This window comes from Capricornis sumatraensis, chromosome 10, assembly GCF_032405125.1.
Source record: "Capricornis sumatraensis isolate serow.1 chromosome 10, serow.2, whole genome shotgun sequence".
NCBI lineage: Eukaryota > Metazoa > Chordata > Mammalia > Artiodactyla > Bovidae > Capricornis > Capricornis sumatraensis.
Genome location: NC_091078.1, coordinates 53,098,651 through 53,116,206, shown reverse-complemented (window position 1 = coordinate 53,116,206; position 17,556 = coordinate 53,098,651). Strand labels below are relative to the sequence as shown.

At 48.1% G+C, this 17,556-nt stretch overlaps 2 protein-coding genes across 5 annotated transcripts in view; one reads left to right on the top strand and one right to left on the bottom strand.

The window, feature by feature from the left end:
• Positions 1–4,443, top strand: part of SUSD5 (sushi domain containing 5) — a 48,172-nt gene extending 43,729 nt beyond the window's left edge. The window contains exon 6 of the mRNA XM_068983092.1: positions 2,897–4,443. Within this exon, the coding sequence (XP_068839193.1) occupies positions 2,897–4,188 (1,292 nt within the window). The 3' untranslated portion in view covers positions 4,189–4,443. The remainder of the gene's footprint in view (positions 1–2,896) is intronic.
• A 3,950-nt stretch (positions 4,444–8,393) lies between these two features.
• CRTAP (cartilage associated protein) overlaps positions 8,394–17,556 on the bottom strand; it is a 40,352-nt gene continuing 31,189 nt past the window's right edge. For all 4 annotated transcript variants that reach the window (XM_068981678.1, XM_068981679.1, XM_068981680.1 and 1 more), the window contains one exon: positions 8,394–12,883. In XM_068981678.1, coding sequence (XP_068837779.1) covers positions 12,830–12,883 — 54 coding nt within the window. In that variant the 3' untranslated portion in view covers positions 8,394–12,829. The remainder of the gene's footprint in view (positions 12,884–17,556) is intronic.

Sequence of the window (17,556 nt, the reverse complement as noted above, 5' to 3'; positions counted from 1 at the left end):
TAAATCATAGAAAAAATCGTGGATCACCATAACAAATATAATAAGGAAAAGTAAAATGAATGGGCAAATGAGTGTTTTAAAAGATACATGTTTAGTTACACATACAATTACGTCACTTATGTGAAATCTAAAATATAAAACGAACTAGTGAATAAAACAAAACAGAAGCTGAGTGGAACTTCCTTGGCGGTCCAGTGGTTAAGACTGTGCACTTCCGCTGCAAGGGACGCAGGTTCAATCCCTGGTTGGAGAACGAAGATCTCACATGCCGTGCAGTATGGCAAAAAAAAACAGCCAACTCAGATATGGGAAATGAATGGTTACCAGTGGGGAGAGGGGAGTAGGGTGAGCAACATAGGGGGAGGGGATAAAAAAATGAAATCTTCATTATGGAATTTTATGGACTCGTGTGTGAAACTGTTGAAAATTGTAGAGCACTGTAGAATTTAAAGAATCTTTCATCCAATTAAAAATTTTGAAAAACCATACATCCAGATCATAAGAGAACAGGTTAATAAATGGTCAAAAAATACAGCAATTTAGCCACCACACAGGTCAAGAAGTTGAATGCTGCCAGTGCCCCCAGAAGATTGTGCTCTTGTGCAGGATTTCATGGCAGTGGGAGTCCATGTTGTGTGTGCCAAAATGTGTGTGTCATTTCTGCAGTTAGTGGCCATTTGCAGTATGTCCAGCTTCTGGCTATTATGAACATGCTTGCACGTGTCTTTCGGTGCCTATGTGCACACACACTTAGGAGGAGAACTGCTGTATGTCATATCCGCTGGAAAAGGGAGAGGCTACCCACTCCAGTGTTCTTAGGCTTCCCTTGTGGCTCAGCTGGTAAAGAATCTGCCTGCAATGCGGGAGACCTGGCTTTGATCCTTGGCTTGGGAAGATCCCCTGGAGAAGGAAAAGGCTACCCACTCCAGCATTCTGGCCTGGAGAATTCCATGGACCGGTTAGTCCATGGGGTCCCAAAGAGTCAGACACGACTCAGTGACTTTCACTTTCCACTTTCATATCCTTGTTAATACAAGGATAACAGAGCCTGTCGGTCTGTTTAATTTTAGCCATTCTGGTGCTAGATAATGGAATCTCACTCTGGCTGTGATTAGCATTTCCCTATTACTAATGAGGTTAAGCATCTTCACACATGTATAATGACTATTTAGATTTTTTTTTTTTTTTTTTAGCCATGCTGCATGGCATGCGGGATCTTAGTTCTCCAGCCAGGGAACAAACCTGTGCCCCCTGTAGTGGAAATTTGGAGTCTTAACCACTGGACCACCAGGAAAGTCCCAATACCTTTTCTGTGATATGCTGATTCAAGTATCTTGCCAACGTATCTAGCATTTGTCTGCGTATTTATTATTGATTTGTAGGAGTTCTTTATAAATTCTGGAACCCTCCAGAGGTTCTATGTGCTGCTGCTGCTGCTAAGTTGCTTCAGTCATGTCCGACTCTGTGCGGCCCCATAGACGGCAGCCCACGAGGCTCCCCCGTCCCTGGGATTCTCCAGGCAAGAACACTGGAGTGGGTTGCCATATATGCTGCAGTTATCTTCAAATATGTGGCATGCATCTGAACGCTCTTCATGGTGGCTTTTGACGAACAGAAGTTCTTAAAGTTAATGTAACTTGATTGTCTATCTTTGTGCCAATACCAAACACAGTCTTTGAAAGTACTCCAGTTTTATAGTAAATCTTAAAATCTTGTAGCATACCTGCTACAGCATTTCTCTCCTTTTTTCCTTGTCTCTTCTTGGCCCTTTGCATTTCCATAAATTTTAGCATCAGCTTGTCAATATCTGAGATTTTTATTCAGTTTCAGTTCAGTTCAGTTTCTCAGTTGTGTCCAGCTCTTGGCGACCCCATGAACCGCAGCATGCCAGGCCTCCCTGTCCATCACCAACTGCTGGAGTCTACCCAAACCCATGTCCATTGAGTTGGTGATGCCATCCAACCATCTCATGCTCTGTCGTCCCCTTCTCCTCCTGCCCTCAATCTTTCCCAGCATCAGGGTCTTTTCAAATGATTAATTTGGGCAGATTGACAGCTTAACAATTAAACTTCCATTATACTACCGTGGGATAGCCCTTTACTACTTACGGTGAAGATCGCCCAGTTGTGTCCGACTCTTTGCGACGCCATGGACTGTAGCCCACCAGGCTCCTCTGTCCATGGGATTTTCCAGGCAATAGTACTGGAGTGGATTGCCATTTCCTTCTCCAGGGACCTTCCCGACCCAGGGATCGAACCTGGGTCTCCCACATTGTAGACAGACACTTAACTGTCTGAGCCACTAGGGAAGTCCCTTTACTACTTAAGTCATCTTTTAATTTTGCTCAGAAATACTTTGTACCATTCCATGTACAAAATCTTACACATCTTTTGTTAGATTTATTCCTAGGAATTTGGGGTGGGGGGTTGGATATGCAATGACAGTCTGGCTTCCCGGGTGGCACAGTGGGAAAGAATCTGCCTGCTAATGGCAGAGAGGATCCCCTGGAGTAGACAATGGCAACCCACTCCAATATTCTTGCCTGGAAAATTCCATGGACAGAGGAGCCTGGTGGGCTACAGTCCGTGGGGTTGAAAAGGAGAGCACACACATGCGATGGCAAACAGTATCTTTTAACTTTTTTTCTGTTTATTGCTGGTATACGGAGACACAGTTGGTGTTTTATGTTGCCTGTAGAACCGGTGTCCTTGATAAACTCATCTGTTAATTGTAACACTTTGTATGTAGGTTCTTTGGGTTTATCTGTGATACAGTCATAGCATCTAAGAATAACAGGTTCATTCCATTGGTTCCAGCCCCTGTGCTTTTTATTCCCTGTGTTCCATGCTGGCTCTGTGCCTTGGACCTCATGAGGCTTTTCCCTCTTTTCTTCCAGATGAGGCAGCGGTACACATTGACTATGAAGATAATTTTCCTGATGATAGATCCGTGTCATTCAGAGAGCTCATGGAGGACTCCCGCACAGAGGCAGAGGACAGGAGTCAGGGAGAACCCTCTGAGGAGGCTCCAAAACAGGACCGTCTGGTCTCTATGCCTGTGGCAAGGGAAGACAGAGCCCAGGATACAGGCTTTGTGCCAACCACAGGCCTGCTGGGTGCTGGGAGCCCCGTCCCCACAGAGCTTCCGGGATCCCAAGGCAGCGGGAAGGACATGCTGTGGTCTCCTGCTGGGACCTTCCACAAGCCTGAGTGGGAAAAGGAGATGGATGATGACGCCAAAAAGCACCTTCCTGCTGGAGACCACCACAGGGGCAGCACGTTGGCCCCAGGGGAGCCAGAAACCAGGGTCATCTACCACAGCACTGACGGTCCCTCGGGGCCCCCGGTGGGCAGGAATGGCAGCAGGGCTGGTGACGCCATGGTGAGCAGCAGCGATGAGTCCTGGTTAGATGGCTACCCTGTGACCGACGGGGCCTGGAGGCAGACAGAGGCAGGAGAGGAGGAAGATGAGGAAGAGGAGGACAAAGGGAACGGGTCAGCAAGGCTGGAAGCAAGCATGCTGATTACGCCCAGCCAGCCCGCTCTTGCGGGAAGGAAGGGGTCCAGGAGCACCGCCCGCACACCCAGTGAGGACGTGACTTCACTTCTTCCATCTCAAACGCTAGACGAAGCTTTGGCTCTCAGACCCATGAATGTGTCTGAAACTGAGGGTCCTGGCAAAGGGGCTGGTGACTTGACGGGAAATCAGTCAACCGTTCCCTGGAGATATGCCACAGAGAAGCCTCCCACGTCCACCCTGCCCTATGAACTCACCAGCTCTACCCTGGAGACCGAGATGACCGCCGTCCAGAAGACGCCCAGCCTCACTCCCTCAACTGTCGTGGCGGCCACCCAGACCCCCCTGGAGACCACTGCCCCTGCCGTCCAGGACACCTTCCCGTACCTGCTGTCGGAGGACTTCCTGGGACAGGAAGTCCCCGGCCCGGGTGCAAGCGAGGAGCTTCTCCCGACCTTGGAGCCCTGCGCTGGGGGCAAGTGTCCCAGCCTCGGCAGAGGCCCCATCGTTGCCACGGTCGTTACAGTTCTGTGCCTGCTGCTGTTCCTGGCAGGCGTGGGGGCCGTGTGGGGCTACCGAAGGTGCCAGCACAAGAGCTCCGTGTACAAGCTGAATGTCGGCCAGCGGCAGGCTCGGCACTACCATCAGCAGATCGAGATGGAGAAGGTCTAGCCGCCTTGGGGCGGGGGGCTCCCCCGAAGCCCCCCTGGGAGAATAAACGGTGACACATCACAGTGAGAACCGCTGGCCTTTCACTAGCACACGAGACAGGGGAGTAGGGCGGCTCTGCCTCCTCTCAGGGTTCTTTTCTCTAGGCTGAGACGTGGGTCTGGAAACACCTGGCAGGCTTGGGCGGGGTCAGCACACGTCAGCAGCCCCTGCACCACCTGTCCTGGGCCTGGTTGCCCTAACCCCAGACCTGTGCTTTGGCCCTAATTCCAGCCGGAGGTCAAAATTCACCTCTTTATCATACTATTGTCGTCTTCTTCTTTTTGTCTTTTAAAGAAAGAAATGAGTCTGTAACCTGAAATTTTCAAAATAGGCATGACAGAGTATTTAAGAGCAGGGTTATTTTGGATCAGGTATTTAATTGTTGGGAGTGGGAGAGGGAAGAAAAACAATGAGTTATTTCCTTTCAATGGTGCAATGTTGCTGAGGGCAAATGAGCCAAGATCCAGGACACAGTCTAGAAGCTCTGAGATTTTTTTCAAAATTGTTTGTTGCAATTGGAAAGAATTTACAACTGACATTGGTTGCGGGGAGGGGGGGACACTCATCCACCCTGTTCCCTCTGTCCTGTGAGTCCATCTTTCTTTTTTTTTTTTTTAAACAAGGTTAGCTTTGTACCGGTAAGCACCGTTTCCTCTCAGAAGCAGTGGCCTGGTTGTCCTTGACCAGTCTGTGCCTAGGAATGTCTTAGAGTTTTTGCCAGGACTAACAAAACTCAGTCCTCGGCTTCCTCTCTCAGGATTAACCATTTCTCTGAACGCCAGGAAGAAAGAATGACCTAGGAGGGAAAAAATGTTTAAAGAGGGCCAAGGGCTAGGATATCAAGCATGGGTACCTACTTGATGGAGAAGCAGAGGAATTTCAAAGGAATATGAAGTGATCTGTGCCGACCTAATCTTTACCCTGTCGTGACGACTGTGAGCTGTCCGGAAACAGCCTGAGTGCATCGCGGGCTCCCCTGGCTGGTGAGCATCCAGTTCATGGCGTCCCAGGCATCTTATGGTGACTCAGCACGTCTCACTTATGACAGCAGTCCTCAGACCAGCGGCATAGATATCACCTGGGAACTTGCTGGAGATGCAAGGCCTCTGATTCCACCCTGGATGAAGGGGAGGCCCTAAGGGTGGGGCCCAGCCACCTGTGTGCGTGCTGGCATGTCTGACTCTGTGACTACATGGGCCATAGCCCACTAGGCTCCTCTGTCCATGGGATTCTCCTGGCGAAAATCTTGGAGTGGGTTGCCGTTTCCTCCTCCTGGGGATCTTCCCAACCCAGGGATCGAACCTGCATCTCCTGGGGCTCATGCGTTGGCAGGCAGATTCTTGACTGCTGAGCCACCTGCTGCTGCTAAGTCACTTCAGTCATGTCCGAGTCTGTGCGACCCCATAGACGGCAGCCCACCAGGCTCTGCTCTCCCTGGGATTCTCTAGACAAGAACACTGGAGTGGGTTGCCATTTCCTTCTCCAGTGCATGAAAGTGAAAAGTGAAAGTGAAGTTACTCAGTCGTGTCTGACTCTTATCGACCCCATGGGCTGCAGTCCACCAGGCTCCTCCGTCCATGGGATTCTCCAGGCAAGAGTACTGGAGTGGGGGGCCACTGCCTTCTCCTAGGAAGCCCATTTACTGATTTAGTGTCATCCAAATTAATGTAAAAACACATGTAGAAAGGGAATGATTAAAACAGTGTAAACTTCAATTGTATATCATTATGCATGTTTTGAGGTTGCTAAATGTTCAATGTTCACGAAAATCTGGGGGTGGGGGATGGGCAAGGATCCATTAACACAAAGCTTCTGAGATATTTAAAATAAATAACTATTTCCCCAAATAGTTACCTAGTGTATTTTATATCTGGGTTACATCACAGTTGTTGCTGTTCAGTCGCTAAGTCGAGTCCGACTCTTTGCGACCCCATGAACTGCACTATGCTAGACTTTGTGACCCCATGAACTGCACTATGCTAGACTTCCCGGTCCTTCACTATCTCCCAGAGTTTGCTCAAATTCATGTCCATTGAGTCACTGATGGTATGTAAGCATCTCATCGTCTGTCTCCCTCTCCTCCTGCCCTCAATCTTTCCCAGCATCAGAGTCTTTTCCAGTGAGTCAGCTCTTTGCATCAGGTGGCCAAAGGACTGGAGCTTCAGCTTTAGCATCAGTCCTTCCAATAAATATTTGGGACTGATTTTCTTTAGGATTGACTGGTTTGATCTCCTTGCAGTCCAAGGGACTCTCAAGAGTCTTCTCTAACACCACAGTTCAAGAGCATCAGTTCTTCGGCTCTCACAATAAGTTTTTTTTAAAAAAGGATTCTCTAGTAATCTTGAAAGTAGTCTTAATACTTGCTGGATCTAAGACCAGCTTTTCTAAGCCTAATTCTCAGCCACATGACTTCCTGCAGCAGGATTTTAGGGTGTCTGCTGAGCTCCTACCCCTCTTCCATCTTCCTAACACCAACCAGAGACCATGCTTCTCAGTACAACAAAAAGCCCAGGATCTTGCTACTCAAAGTGTGGTTCCCAGGCCACTTAGGAGCTTGTTAGAAATGCAGAACCCGGGCCTTCCCTGGTGGCCCAGTGGTTAAGAATCTGCACGCCAGTGCAGGGGACATGGGTTTGATCCCTGGTTCGGGAAGATCCCACATGCCACGAGGCAATGAAGCCTGTGCTCTAGAGCATACCCATACCCTTCTCATCCACAGAATTGTCCTCAGCCTAATGGGCGTTCCCTCACCCAGGAGTCAGGCCCCACCCCCCCACTCCCACTGGCTGGGCAGCCTGCATGCAGCCAGCGACTAATGGACATGGTCACACGGAAGGTTGGCCTCCTTGCCTCCAGGTGGGAGAGCTCCCGTGAGATCAGGCGGAGGCTGGTCTCCAGTGACCAAACCCCTGCCAGCTCCGTCCTGCTCCCCTTCTCCTGAGAGCACTCCATCACTCACACAAGGCTTTGCTTCACGAGATCTAGACCTGGACTTATCTGGTGGCCCAGTGGATAAGAATCCGCCTGCCAACGGCGGGAGACACAGGTTCAATTCCTGGTCCAGGAAGATCCCACATGCCCCGGAACAACTTAAGCTCATGCACCACCACCACTGAAGCCCGCACGCTCTAGAGTCCATGCTCAGGAATGAGACAAGCCCACACACAGCAATGAAGACTAGCCTCGACTTGCTGCAACTAGAGAAAGCCCATGTGCAGCAACGAAGACCCAGCACAACCAAAAATTTTAAGATATTTACTAATAATAACTTTTTAAAAAAGTGATCTGGAATTAAGACGTCCACTGATGGGTAAACTCTTACTTCCTACTCCCCCCATTCCTGCTCGACCCAAACTTTTCCACTGTATCCTCCGAAATTCTTGGGCTGATATCAACAGAATCCCCCTGTCCTCCCCCTCCTCTTCCAGTAGCTGATGTGTGAGTTCTCTGTGCAGAAAGTCTGCTTTTGCCCTAACTGGCTCCTTACTCTTCCCACCTGCCTCCTTCTACACTTCTCTTTCTCCTCGCTTGTCCTTGGGTGACAGGCATGGAGCACGGTAGCTGTCAGCTGTCATGCTTGGATTGGTCCTTGTTGGAAACAGTAAATACTTTTGTTACTTCTCAGACCGTGGCAGGAAGGGGCCAGCTCATTGGATCCAAAGCAAGCCCTAGACTCCCAGTGTTACCCCTTCGTGGGATCCCAGGTATCTGACAGAGAGCCTTACTTGGGGGGGAGGAATGAGCCTGCATCTCCTGAAGGATCTGGGCGGGTCAGGTTCACCCCCTCTCCGTCAGTCAACAGTCTTTGGGGTGAGGACTCTGCTTCCGTAGATGCACGTCAGAAACCTCACAGACCTGAGAAAACAGCTCATGAGACACGTCCTAGGAATTCCCAGGTGGCCCAGTGGTTAGGACTCTGCATTTTCATTGCCTAGGGCAGAGTTTCAATCCCTGGTAGGGGCACTAAGACCCTAAGATCCCACAAGCAGCTCAGTGTGGCAAAAATAAACACAAACAAAAACAAAACACCACTCAACACGTATCCTAGAAGAACTGGGTGTGGTTAGGACAGTCCCACCACTGGACAGAGAAAGAAACAGCCAAGAATAAGCAAAGTAAAACATTTAATGTGATTTCTTTTAAAAAGTTTTGTTTCCAACCATTTTCCAAGTTCTAATTTTCTGAAGAGTGAGACCATACCCACTGCCCTGATCCCAGGAGGGAGGTGGAAAAGACATTGGTGACAACGTTTCAGTGTGGCCTGCAGACCACAACTCTACAGCAGGCCATCTTGGATCTGTGGGTACAACTGAGAAACTGCATCAGCGTGGCGGCCTGGGTGGGAGGGGAGTTTTGGGGAGAATGGATACATGTGCATGTGTGGCTGGGCCCCTTCACTGTTCACCTGAAACTGTCACAACATTGTTTGTTAATCGGCTGTACCCCTATACAAAATTAAAAAAAAATTTTTTTTAATCAATGAAAAATAGACAAAAAATAGAAATTGCTTCATTTCCTCCCACTCTTTTTCTTGCAAAAGGAGGCGCCATCATCTTACTCTATCAGCTCCAAGAAGATAGCCAGCCAACTCACTCACTCAACAAGACACCCAAGCCAGATCTGGGAGTTAGAGTGGGGGGATCCTTGAGTCTGAGGCCTGCCTCGGGGAAGATGCTGCAACAGTGCAGGCCACGGCCGCTCCTGACTCGGGTTTCTGGGTAGGAGAGGGTCAGAGAGGACGAAGCTGGGCTGTCCTGGTGGCATCCCCCTCAAGGAGAGGCCCCGGGGACGGGGCAGCAGGCACAGGAAGTCCTTGCACAAAACCTTTGGCCAAGGCTTGCTTAAGGTCCCTTCCCTTCCCACCCCCCTCCCTCTCCTTGTATACAGTTTAAACTCTCCACACTAGGTCATTCAAGCCTGGAGTCCCCAGAAAAAAAGAAGTCGCTGTTTGGGGGATGGCAGATGGTCAAGAGTTGGGACAGCTGCGATGAAGGATTAGTTGTGGGTTTTTCTCGGAGCCTCGCTACAAACTGTGTTGCCGTTCCATGTGCAAACACTATTAAATGAGAATGTTTTCTCTGGCTCCAGTCCACCTTCTCCCCACAGTTTAAGTATTGAATTTTTTTTTTTTTAAACCGAAGTAGCTAGGTTTACAGCTCACATTTAAAACTTAAAAACGTTATTTCCATCCATGTTGGCAGCAACGGGCCACTGTTGATTCCACCGGCAGTCATAATAAACCCTTTCCCACTGACAATCGAACAAATCATTTTCTGTTTGCTGCTGAGTTTGGTTCAATAAAATTTTTGTACTCTTAAAATTCCCTTAGTAAGGACTCCTAAAAGCAACATTTCCTAAGGCGGCCTCTGTGGGTGACGGCCTCAGTGGTTCTGGACCCCAGAGGTGAGCCTGACAGGTCAGTGGCAGTAATTAGAAAGCCTCAAACTCAGAAAGACATCACTGCGCTGAATACGCTGGTATATGCGACATTTCCATTAGTTGCTTTTAATTCTTTGTGTACACCCAGACCTCCCCTCAGCCCCATCCTTCCCCCCACCAAAAATCTGAACATTAACATGGGTACAGGGGGTGCCTTTAGACCCTCCCCAGGGTGGGGTCCTTGCCTGGGCTGCCTGAAAGGCCTCGGGGCTGGACAGACTCCATTGCCCCATGGTCGACAGCCTCCGTGGGCAGAGACCTAACTGGTACCCACTGGGCTGAGTGCAGGTGGGTCAGAGGACAAGCCAGACATCTTAGCCTTGGTCTGGAAACTCCCACACAGCTTACAAATGTGCTTCTTTTTTTCCCTCCAAATGGCTGGCGAGACAAATGCTGAGCCCACGAGGTCTCAATCCAGGATTCTTCTCGGCTCTTCCAAGAAAACCCACTCAGGGAGGTACTGGGCTGAGGTTGCTGAGTGCAGCTGAGCTTTCATGTTACATTTGGAAGAATCGGCCCACCTTCTTTTTTTCAAAAAATTGGTTTGGTTTCTTTTAAAATAAAAACTTAGTAACTTGGTTCCACAGCCTTCAATCAAAGCAAAGGGCTGACAGTATTGATCCCACTGTCCCCAGGGGACAGGGGACAGTCCCTAGGATGGGGGAAGGAGGGGCTTTCAGCTCCCAGTGGAAAGAAGCCAACCTCAGATACCGCCTGCAATGCGGGAGACCTGGGTTCAATCCCTGGGTCAGGAAGATCCCCTGGAGAAGGGAATGGCTACCCACTCCAGTACTCTGGCCTGCAGAATTCCATGGACAAGAGGAGGCTGGCAGGCTATAATCCACGGGGTCGCTCCCCACACCAGGCAACCCTGTGGAGACACCCTCGCCCCCAAAGTCCCTGGGGAGGCCCTGGGGGAACAGAGAAGTGGAGAGAGTCAAGCCTCCTTGCCTGTCCTCACGCAGCTGCAGAGAGCTGAAGCCTGGAGCTTCGAGGACAGTCAAGCATCTGGGGCCCAGAGCCTCCCCTGATGGGATCCTGGGGAAGGGTGTCCATGCCCGAGGCCCCCCACTCTGCTTTATATCCCCTCCCTGGGACCCTGCCCCACTGGATCCCTGACACAGGCTCTGCCAACCACCTGACCTGGGAAAACTCTCAAATCATATCTGCAGCCTGAACCCGGCATCCCAGCCTCAGATGGCTGCAGGCACCGAATGCCCGACTCACCAACCACTCGCCTCCCTATCTCAGTCAATGGCAACTCAACCCTTCCCATGCGTCAGGCCCCAAACCTTCAGGTCGCCACCAGCCCCTCTCTTTTCTCTAATGCTCTACAGTCAACCTGTCAGCAACTATGACTGGCCCTGCTTTCAAATCCATGACAGGACCACGTCTCACCATCACCCCCTGCTATGCCCGGCGTCACGCCTTCATCCCCCTGCCTGGATCTCTGTTGCCATGCCCCGATTGACATTCCAGATTCTCCCCCTGAGCGCTTCCAGGTTTCCCACGGTACGGCAGCAGGCAAGCTCCCTGTAAAGTGCCAGGGAGCCCAGGCTCTGCTCTGCTGCACGGCTCCCGCCCCACTCAGAGCAGAAGCCCAGGGCCTTACTTACACTGTCTGTCAAGGCTGAGCCATGCCCCCTGCCAGCCACACACTTACACCACCTTCCACTCTGCCCATGCCCACGCCTCCCCTGGGCTGTGGGCTGTCCCGACGGCACAAGCGTGTCCCTGCCGCTGGACGCCGTATATGCAGCCCGCTCTGCCTGGAAGGCTCTGTCCTGGGACCCACCTCCCCAGGTCTCTGCTCTGCTGTCATGCTCTCAGTGACGGCTTCCCCGACCACCCTATTTAAAACCCCAGCAGGGCATGAAAAGCCTGGGTCAACCCAGAGGAATAGGGTGGGGAGGGAAGCGGGAGGGGGGGTCAGGATGGAAGGACACGTGCACCCATGGGTGATTCATGTCGATGGATGGCAAACACCACCACAATATTGTAAGGAAACGATCCTCAAATTAAAATAAATAAATTCAAAACAAAACAAAACACTGCAGCCTTGGGACTTCCCTGGGGGTTCACTGGTTAAGACACCACACTTCTAATGCCAGGGGTGTGATCCCTGGTGGGGGACTAAGATTCCACATATGGCACCACCAAAAAATTAATGAAACAAACAACCCTGCAGCCTCATCTCCAAGCTTCCTTACCCCTCACTGCTTTTTCTCCATAGCAATAATCACCCTCCGAGGCCTTGTATATATTTTTTCTTGTTTACCTGTGGTCTGTCTTTCCCTGTAGAATGTAGGCTCTGTGAGGACAGGTTTTTTTTTTTTTCTTTCTGTTTTGCTGTGCAGTGTCTCCAGCGCCCAGATCGAGGCCTAGCACGTAGTGGGTGCTCAATAAATATTTGTCGAAGACTGAGTGAAACTAGATTCCCTCTCCTTCCTTCCATTTCCAACTCTGAGACTAACGGCTGAGCACTGTCCTCAAAAGGGATCGACCGGCCGCTGGAAGCCTTCGGACACGCACAAGTATTAGGCAAAAGTCACATGTCTGTTCTCCACGCTGTTGCCCCAACTCCGTTCTCAATGGGTGCCAGCAATGATGCAGGTCAGATGGTGTGCAGACCATTATGAAGAGAAGCTTAGCCTTTGTCCTCAACATCTTTGCTGGATCAGGGGATGGGGAGAAAGGAAACCAAAATGGGGGAAAGCAGAAAGGCCAGAGTAGGTTTTTATAATTACCATATTTTAGGATTATTTTTCTTATTTAAAAAATAATACTGATTTTCTAGGGGGGAGGAGGAGCGGATTCCATGGAAAACTGTCCTTCTAACCAAAATGGTGAGAAAGGCAGGTATAAAAATGGAGAAGGCAGGTGTGAAGACGGGGAGGCAGGTGTGATCATGGGGAGGTGGGAATGACGATGGAGAGGCGGGTATGAAGATAGAGCGGCAGGTGTGAAAGGTTGGGGAGGCAGCTGTGGGCACGGGGAATGCAGGCTCACCCCTTGTTAGCTGTAGCAAGAGACGGGGGCTTCCCTTTCACTTCACAGAGAGAAGAGAAGGTTCTGAGGTATCAACAGCCTGGACTATTAGGAAAAGGAAGACAAAGAATTGTGTTTTCTGAACATGGAAGGAACAGCTCTCTGGCTTCTGGGGCTAGCTGGTCTCCTCCAACTCCAGCAGGTCATCCACGTATTCCAGGACCTCTCCCTGCAAGAGCAACAGGACACCTCTGTTAGGCGGCTACCTGACCTTCACAGTGTCGGTGAGCAGAGACTGTTTCCAAGAGGCCGCTGCCCCCCGCCCCCGGGGCTGGAGCAGCCTTTTCCCTGCTGCCCTCGGGCCCAGAGGATCTTACTTCTTCTGGGGGAGACATGGCTTCCACATCATGTGAACTTGGCGTCAAGTGCTCCAAGACCCCCACAGATGGTGTGTGAAGTGGGGGGCCCAGCACCTTCTGAAAGATCCTGCTTAGCACCCCCTTTTCTGTGCATCCCTCCCTCACTCTTATCCCCTCCCAACAGCAATTACCCCACAGGGAGACCTGTCTGTGCCCCTTCTGTCTTGATCACCAGACCATGAGCTTTTCAAGGGACCAGCACCTGGGCTCAGGTTCTTTCCCAGAGCCTGGCACACACAGGTCTCTGCAAGCCTGCTAGAGGAAGGATGGCTGACTGCGTGGACACGTGCTATGCTGCTGCAGCTGAAGCCACCACGCACTTTCTTATCTTCTTTGCATTGGCTTCTCTCCCACAACGCCCTTGGCCAACCCACAACCAAGCCCTTTACTGCAGAGAAAGAGTGACTCACCAACAAGGCCCAGCTCCCATGCCCTAGGGTCAGCCCAGGCTGACCTGCATAGCTCCTCCTTTGCCCCGCAGCTCCTTTCCCAAGAGCGCTCCCTCAGTCAGCCACTCCAGCAAATTCTAATCTAATTCTTTGTCAACTACAAATGGGCACTCGCCGTGGGCACTTGCCATCTACCACCACAAGGATTAAGTCAGGTGCTGCTACAGCTACTGACCTTCAACACTCCCTGAAAGGAGTTCAGGGCGGAGAGCAGAAATGAAGCACTCTGTGCTCTAGGAAAGACCGGCAGACCAGGGCTTCAGACACTTAAGATTTTATGAGCCCAATTCTTATATCTCTTCGTTTCTAGAAAAGCACTAAAATCCTTCATGGTGACTAAAGACTAGCAGAAAGCTTCTGTGAAAAATACGTGCTAGATTGCATGTACTCCCAGCTCACCCAATGACATTTATACTGACCGTCCCTCTTGCTTCATTAGCGCAGTTTCTCAGCCATCTGAAATGCTGTCGCCCGGGTTGTAGTCCTCATTTTGCCCCCAACAAAACTTAATTCTCAACTCTAATGCTGTGCAGTTTTAAAAAGTTAATACCTTTTAGACTTTCCCAGAGCAAACAATTATCCGAACCTGAAACCTGAAACATCTTGTTGCAGTTTATAAACTTTCTGAAATGGTAACAGGGCCTCTGCCAAATTTTTAACCAGTGTGCAAACTTCCAGATGTTCTTACACACATTTCAAGCCCAGAAAGCTATGAAGAACAATACCACAGATATCAGTAGACTGTGTTGATGCTTTGTTTCAAGGTAGCATTTGGTCCTTTGAAACTTTTAAGGCTTAACTAAGAATTTTATTGTGTTAGTTACAGTTTATTTCAAATAAATGATGACTTGCCATCATTTGATCTATAATTTAAAAAAACAGGTCATTCTTTAGAAATTATTTCACAATTCTAAAGCCTTGATTAATAACCTAATTACTCTGGGATCTTCAGTGGAGCCCTGTTATCTTGAGAGCACCAAGTTCAAGAATCCTAGGAACTGTAAAGCCTGGAAGAAACCCAGTCAGTTCACCAGATGGTTACTAGGCAGCTGCGTGACTTTCAGTAAGTCACGCTACCTTTCTGAGTTTGTTTCCTCATCTGTGACATGAAAGAACTTTACTGTCTCATAAAGGGGCTCTTCTTGTTCTAATACTTGTGATTTTTCTAGGTCTGCTCACAGATAAACATGATCTTATGCACAGAAACTCCTGAGGAATACACACACAACAAAAAAAGATTAGAACTGATAAACAAGTTTAATAAGTTTGCAAGATTACACTATCAATATACAAAAACCAACAGTATGTCTATATACCACCAAGACACAACTAGAAACTTAAAAAAAAAAAAAGGAAAACAGTTCCATTTGCAACAGGGCTTCCCTGGTAGCTCAGCTGGTAAAGAATCTGCCTGCAATTCAGGAGACCTGGATTTGATTCCTGGGTTGGGAAGATCTGCTGGAGAAGGGATAGGCTACCCACTCCAGTATTCTTGGGTTTCCCTGGTGGCTCAGCTGGTGAAGAATCTGCCTGCAATGCAGGAGACCTGGATTCAATCCCTGGGTTGGGAAGATCCCCTGGAGAAAGGAATGGCTACCCACTCCAGTATTCTGGCCTGGAGAATTCCACGGACTGTATAGTCCATGGGGTCACAAAGAGTCAGCCATGACCGAGCAACTTTCACTTCACTTCCATTTGAAACAGCATCCAGAATAACAAAATTTGAGAAAACTTTATTGAAGGAAGTTATTTTCCAGGCAAGACTACTGGAGTGGATTGCCATTTCCTTCCCAACTCAGGGATCAAACCCGGCTCTCCTGCACTGTAGGCAGATTCTTTACCACCTGAGCTACCAGGGAAGCTCCTCAAAGGAAGTTAAAGAAGACCTAAATAAAGAGAAAGCTATCCCATGTTCATAGATCAGAATATTTGATATTGTTACAATGTCAACAGTACCCAAAACAATTTTCAGATTCAGCACAATTCCTATCAAAATCCAAGCTGCTTTTGGAGAAATTGGCAAACTGATCCCATATCTCATATAGAAATGGAAGGGACCCAGAACAGCCAACACAATCTGGAAAAAGAAAATGAAGTTGGAAGACTCACGTTATCCAATGTCAAAATGTAATACAAAGCTATAGCATTTAAATCAGTACAGTACCGAACTTCCCTGGTGGGCCAGTGGTTAAGAATCTGCCTGCTAATGCAGCAGACAAGGGTTTGATTCCTGGTCCAGGAAGACCCCACATGCTGCAGAGCAACTAAGCCTGTGCACCACAGCTTCTGAAGCCCACAAGCCTAGAGCCCGTGCTCCACAACAAGAGAAGCCCGTGCACCGCAACTAGGGTAGCCCCTGCTTGCTGCAACTCGAGAAAGCCCACACACAGCAACAAACTCAGTGCAGCCAAAATTAAATAAATAAAATCTAGAATACATACATAAATTAATGGTTTACATTGAAAAAAAAAAACCAATAAAAACAAAAAGTGCAGTATCAGCATAAGGATAGAAGTCTAGATCAACAGAATAAAATGGAGAGTCCAGAAAGGAAACTTCACATTTAACATTAATTGATTTTCCTATGAAGGTACCCAGACAGCTGAACAGGGAGAGTCTTTTCAATAAACAGTGCTGGAACAACAGCATTTCCACATGCAAAAAAAATGAAACTGGACCACTGCCTCATATCATATGGAAAATTAACAAAAAGTAGATTATAGATAAAAATGAAAGTTAAAACTATCAAAACTTTAGGAAAAAAACAGTATATTTTAGTGATCTTGGATGAGTTTCTTAGATATGACACCAAAACACAAGTAACAAGAAAAAAATTGGTAAGTTGGGTTTCATAAACATCTAAAACATTTGAGCTTCAAGAGTAAAGTGATGAGATAACCAACAGATTGAGAGAAAATGTTTGCAATTAATATATCTGACAGGGGACTTTATAGCCAGAATATATAAAGAAATCTCACAACTCAAAATGAAAAGACAAATAACCCAATTTGAAAATGGGCAAAGGAAAACAAAAACACTCCTCTCTTAAAAAAAAGTGGGCAAAGGGTTTGAATAGAATCAACACTTCTCCAAAGAAATATACAAATGGTTAGTAAGCATGCGAAAAGATGCTCAACATCATTAGTCAATAAGGAAATGCAAATGACAACCGCAATGAGGTACCACGTCACACCTACTTCACACCTATAATAAAAAAGACAGACACACACACACTCAAAGAAAGACAGATGCTACAAATGTTGATGAAGATGAAGCAGATTAGAACTTTCCTACATTGCTGGTGGGAAATGCAAAATGGGTCAGCCGCTTTGGAAAACAGTCTGGCAGTTCCTTAAGAAGATAAACACAGAGTTATCATGGGACCCAGCCATTCCACTTCTAAGTATAAAGAGAATGGAAAATTCTTACCCAAACAAAAATCTGTACACAAATGTACACAGTATCATTATTCAAAGTACCAAAGAATGGAAACAACCCAAATATCCATCAGTCAAAGAATAAACACCACGTGGCACGTCCACACAGCAGAATGTTATTCAGCAATGAAAAAGAATTTTTTCATGTAACATGATCCATGTTACAACATAGCTAAACTTGGAAAACATACTCAGTGAAAAGGAGCTAATCACAAAAAGCAAAATCCATTTGATTCCACTCATAGGAAATGTCCAGAACAGGCAGATTCAGAGACAGAGAGAAGGTTAGTGGTTGCCAGAGGCTGGGGGCACAGGCTGTGTGGACAGAGGGGAAAGAATGTAAGGTGACGACTAATAGGTTTCGGCTTTCATTTGGGTGAGGAAAATGTTCTCAAATCTGATAGTAGCATGAATGTACAACTTTATGAATACACTAAAAGCCACTGAATTGTACACTTTAGAAAGGAAAATTGTATGGTATGTGAGTAGTATGTCACATACGAGTTTTCTGTTCTAGAAAAATGTAACAAGGGAAACTGCTCATATCAATGCTAAATGGAAAAGCTCTGATATATAATTACCATTAGGTTTATGGTG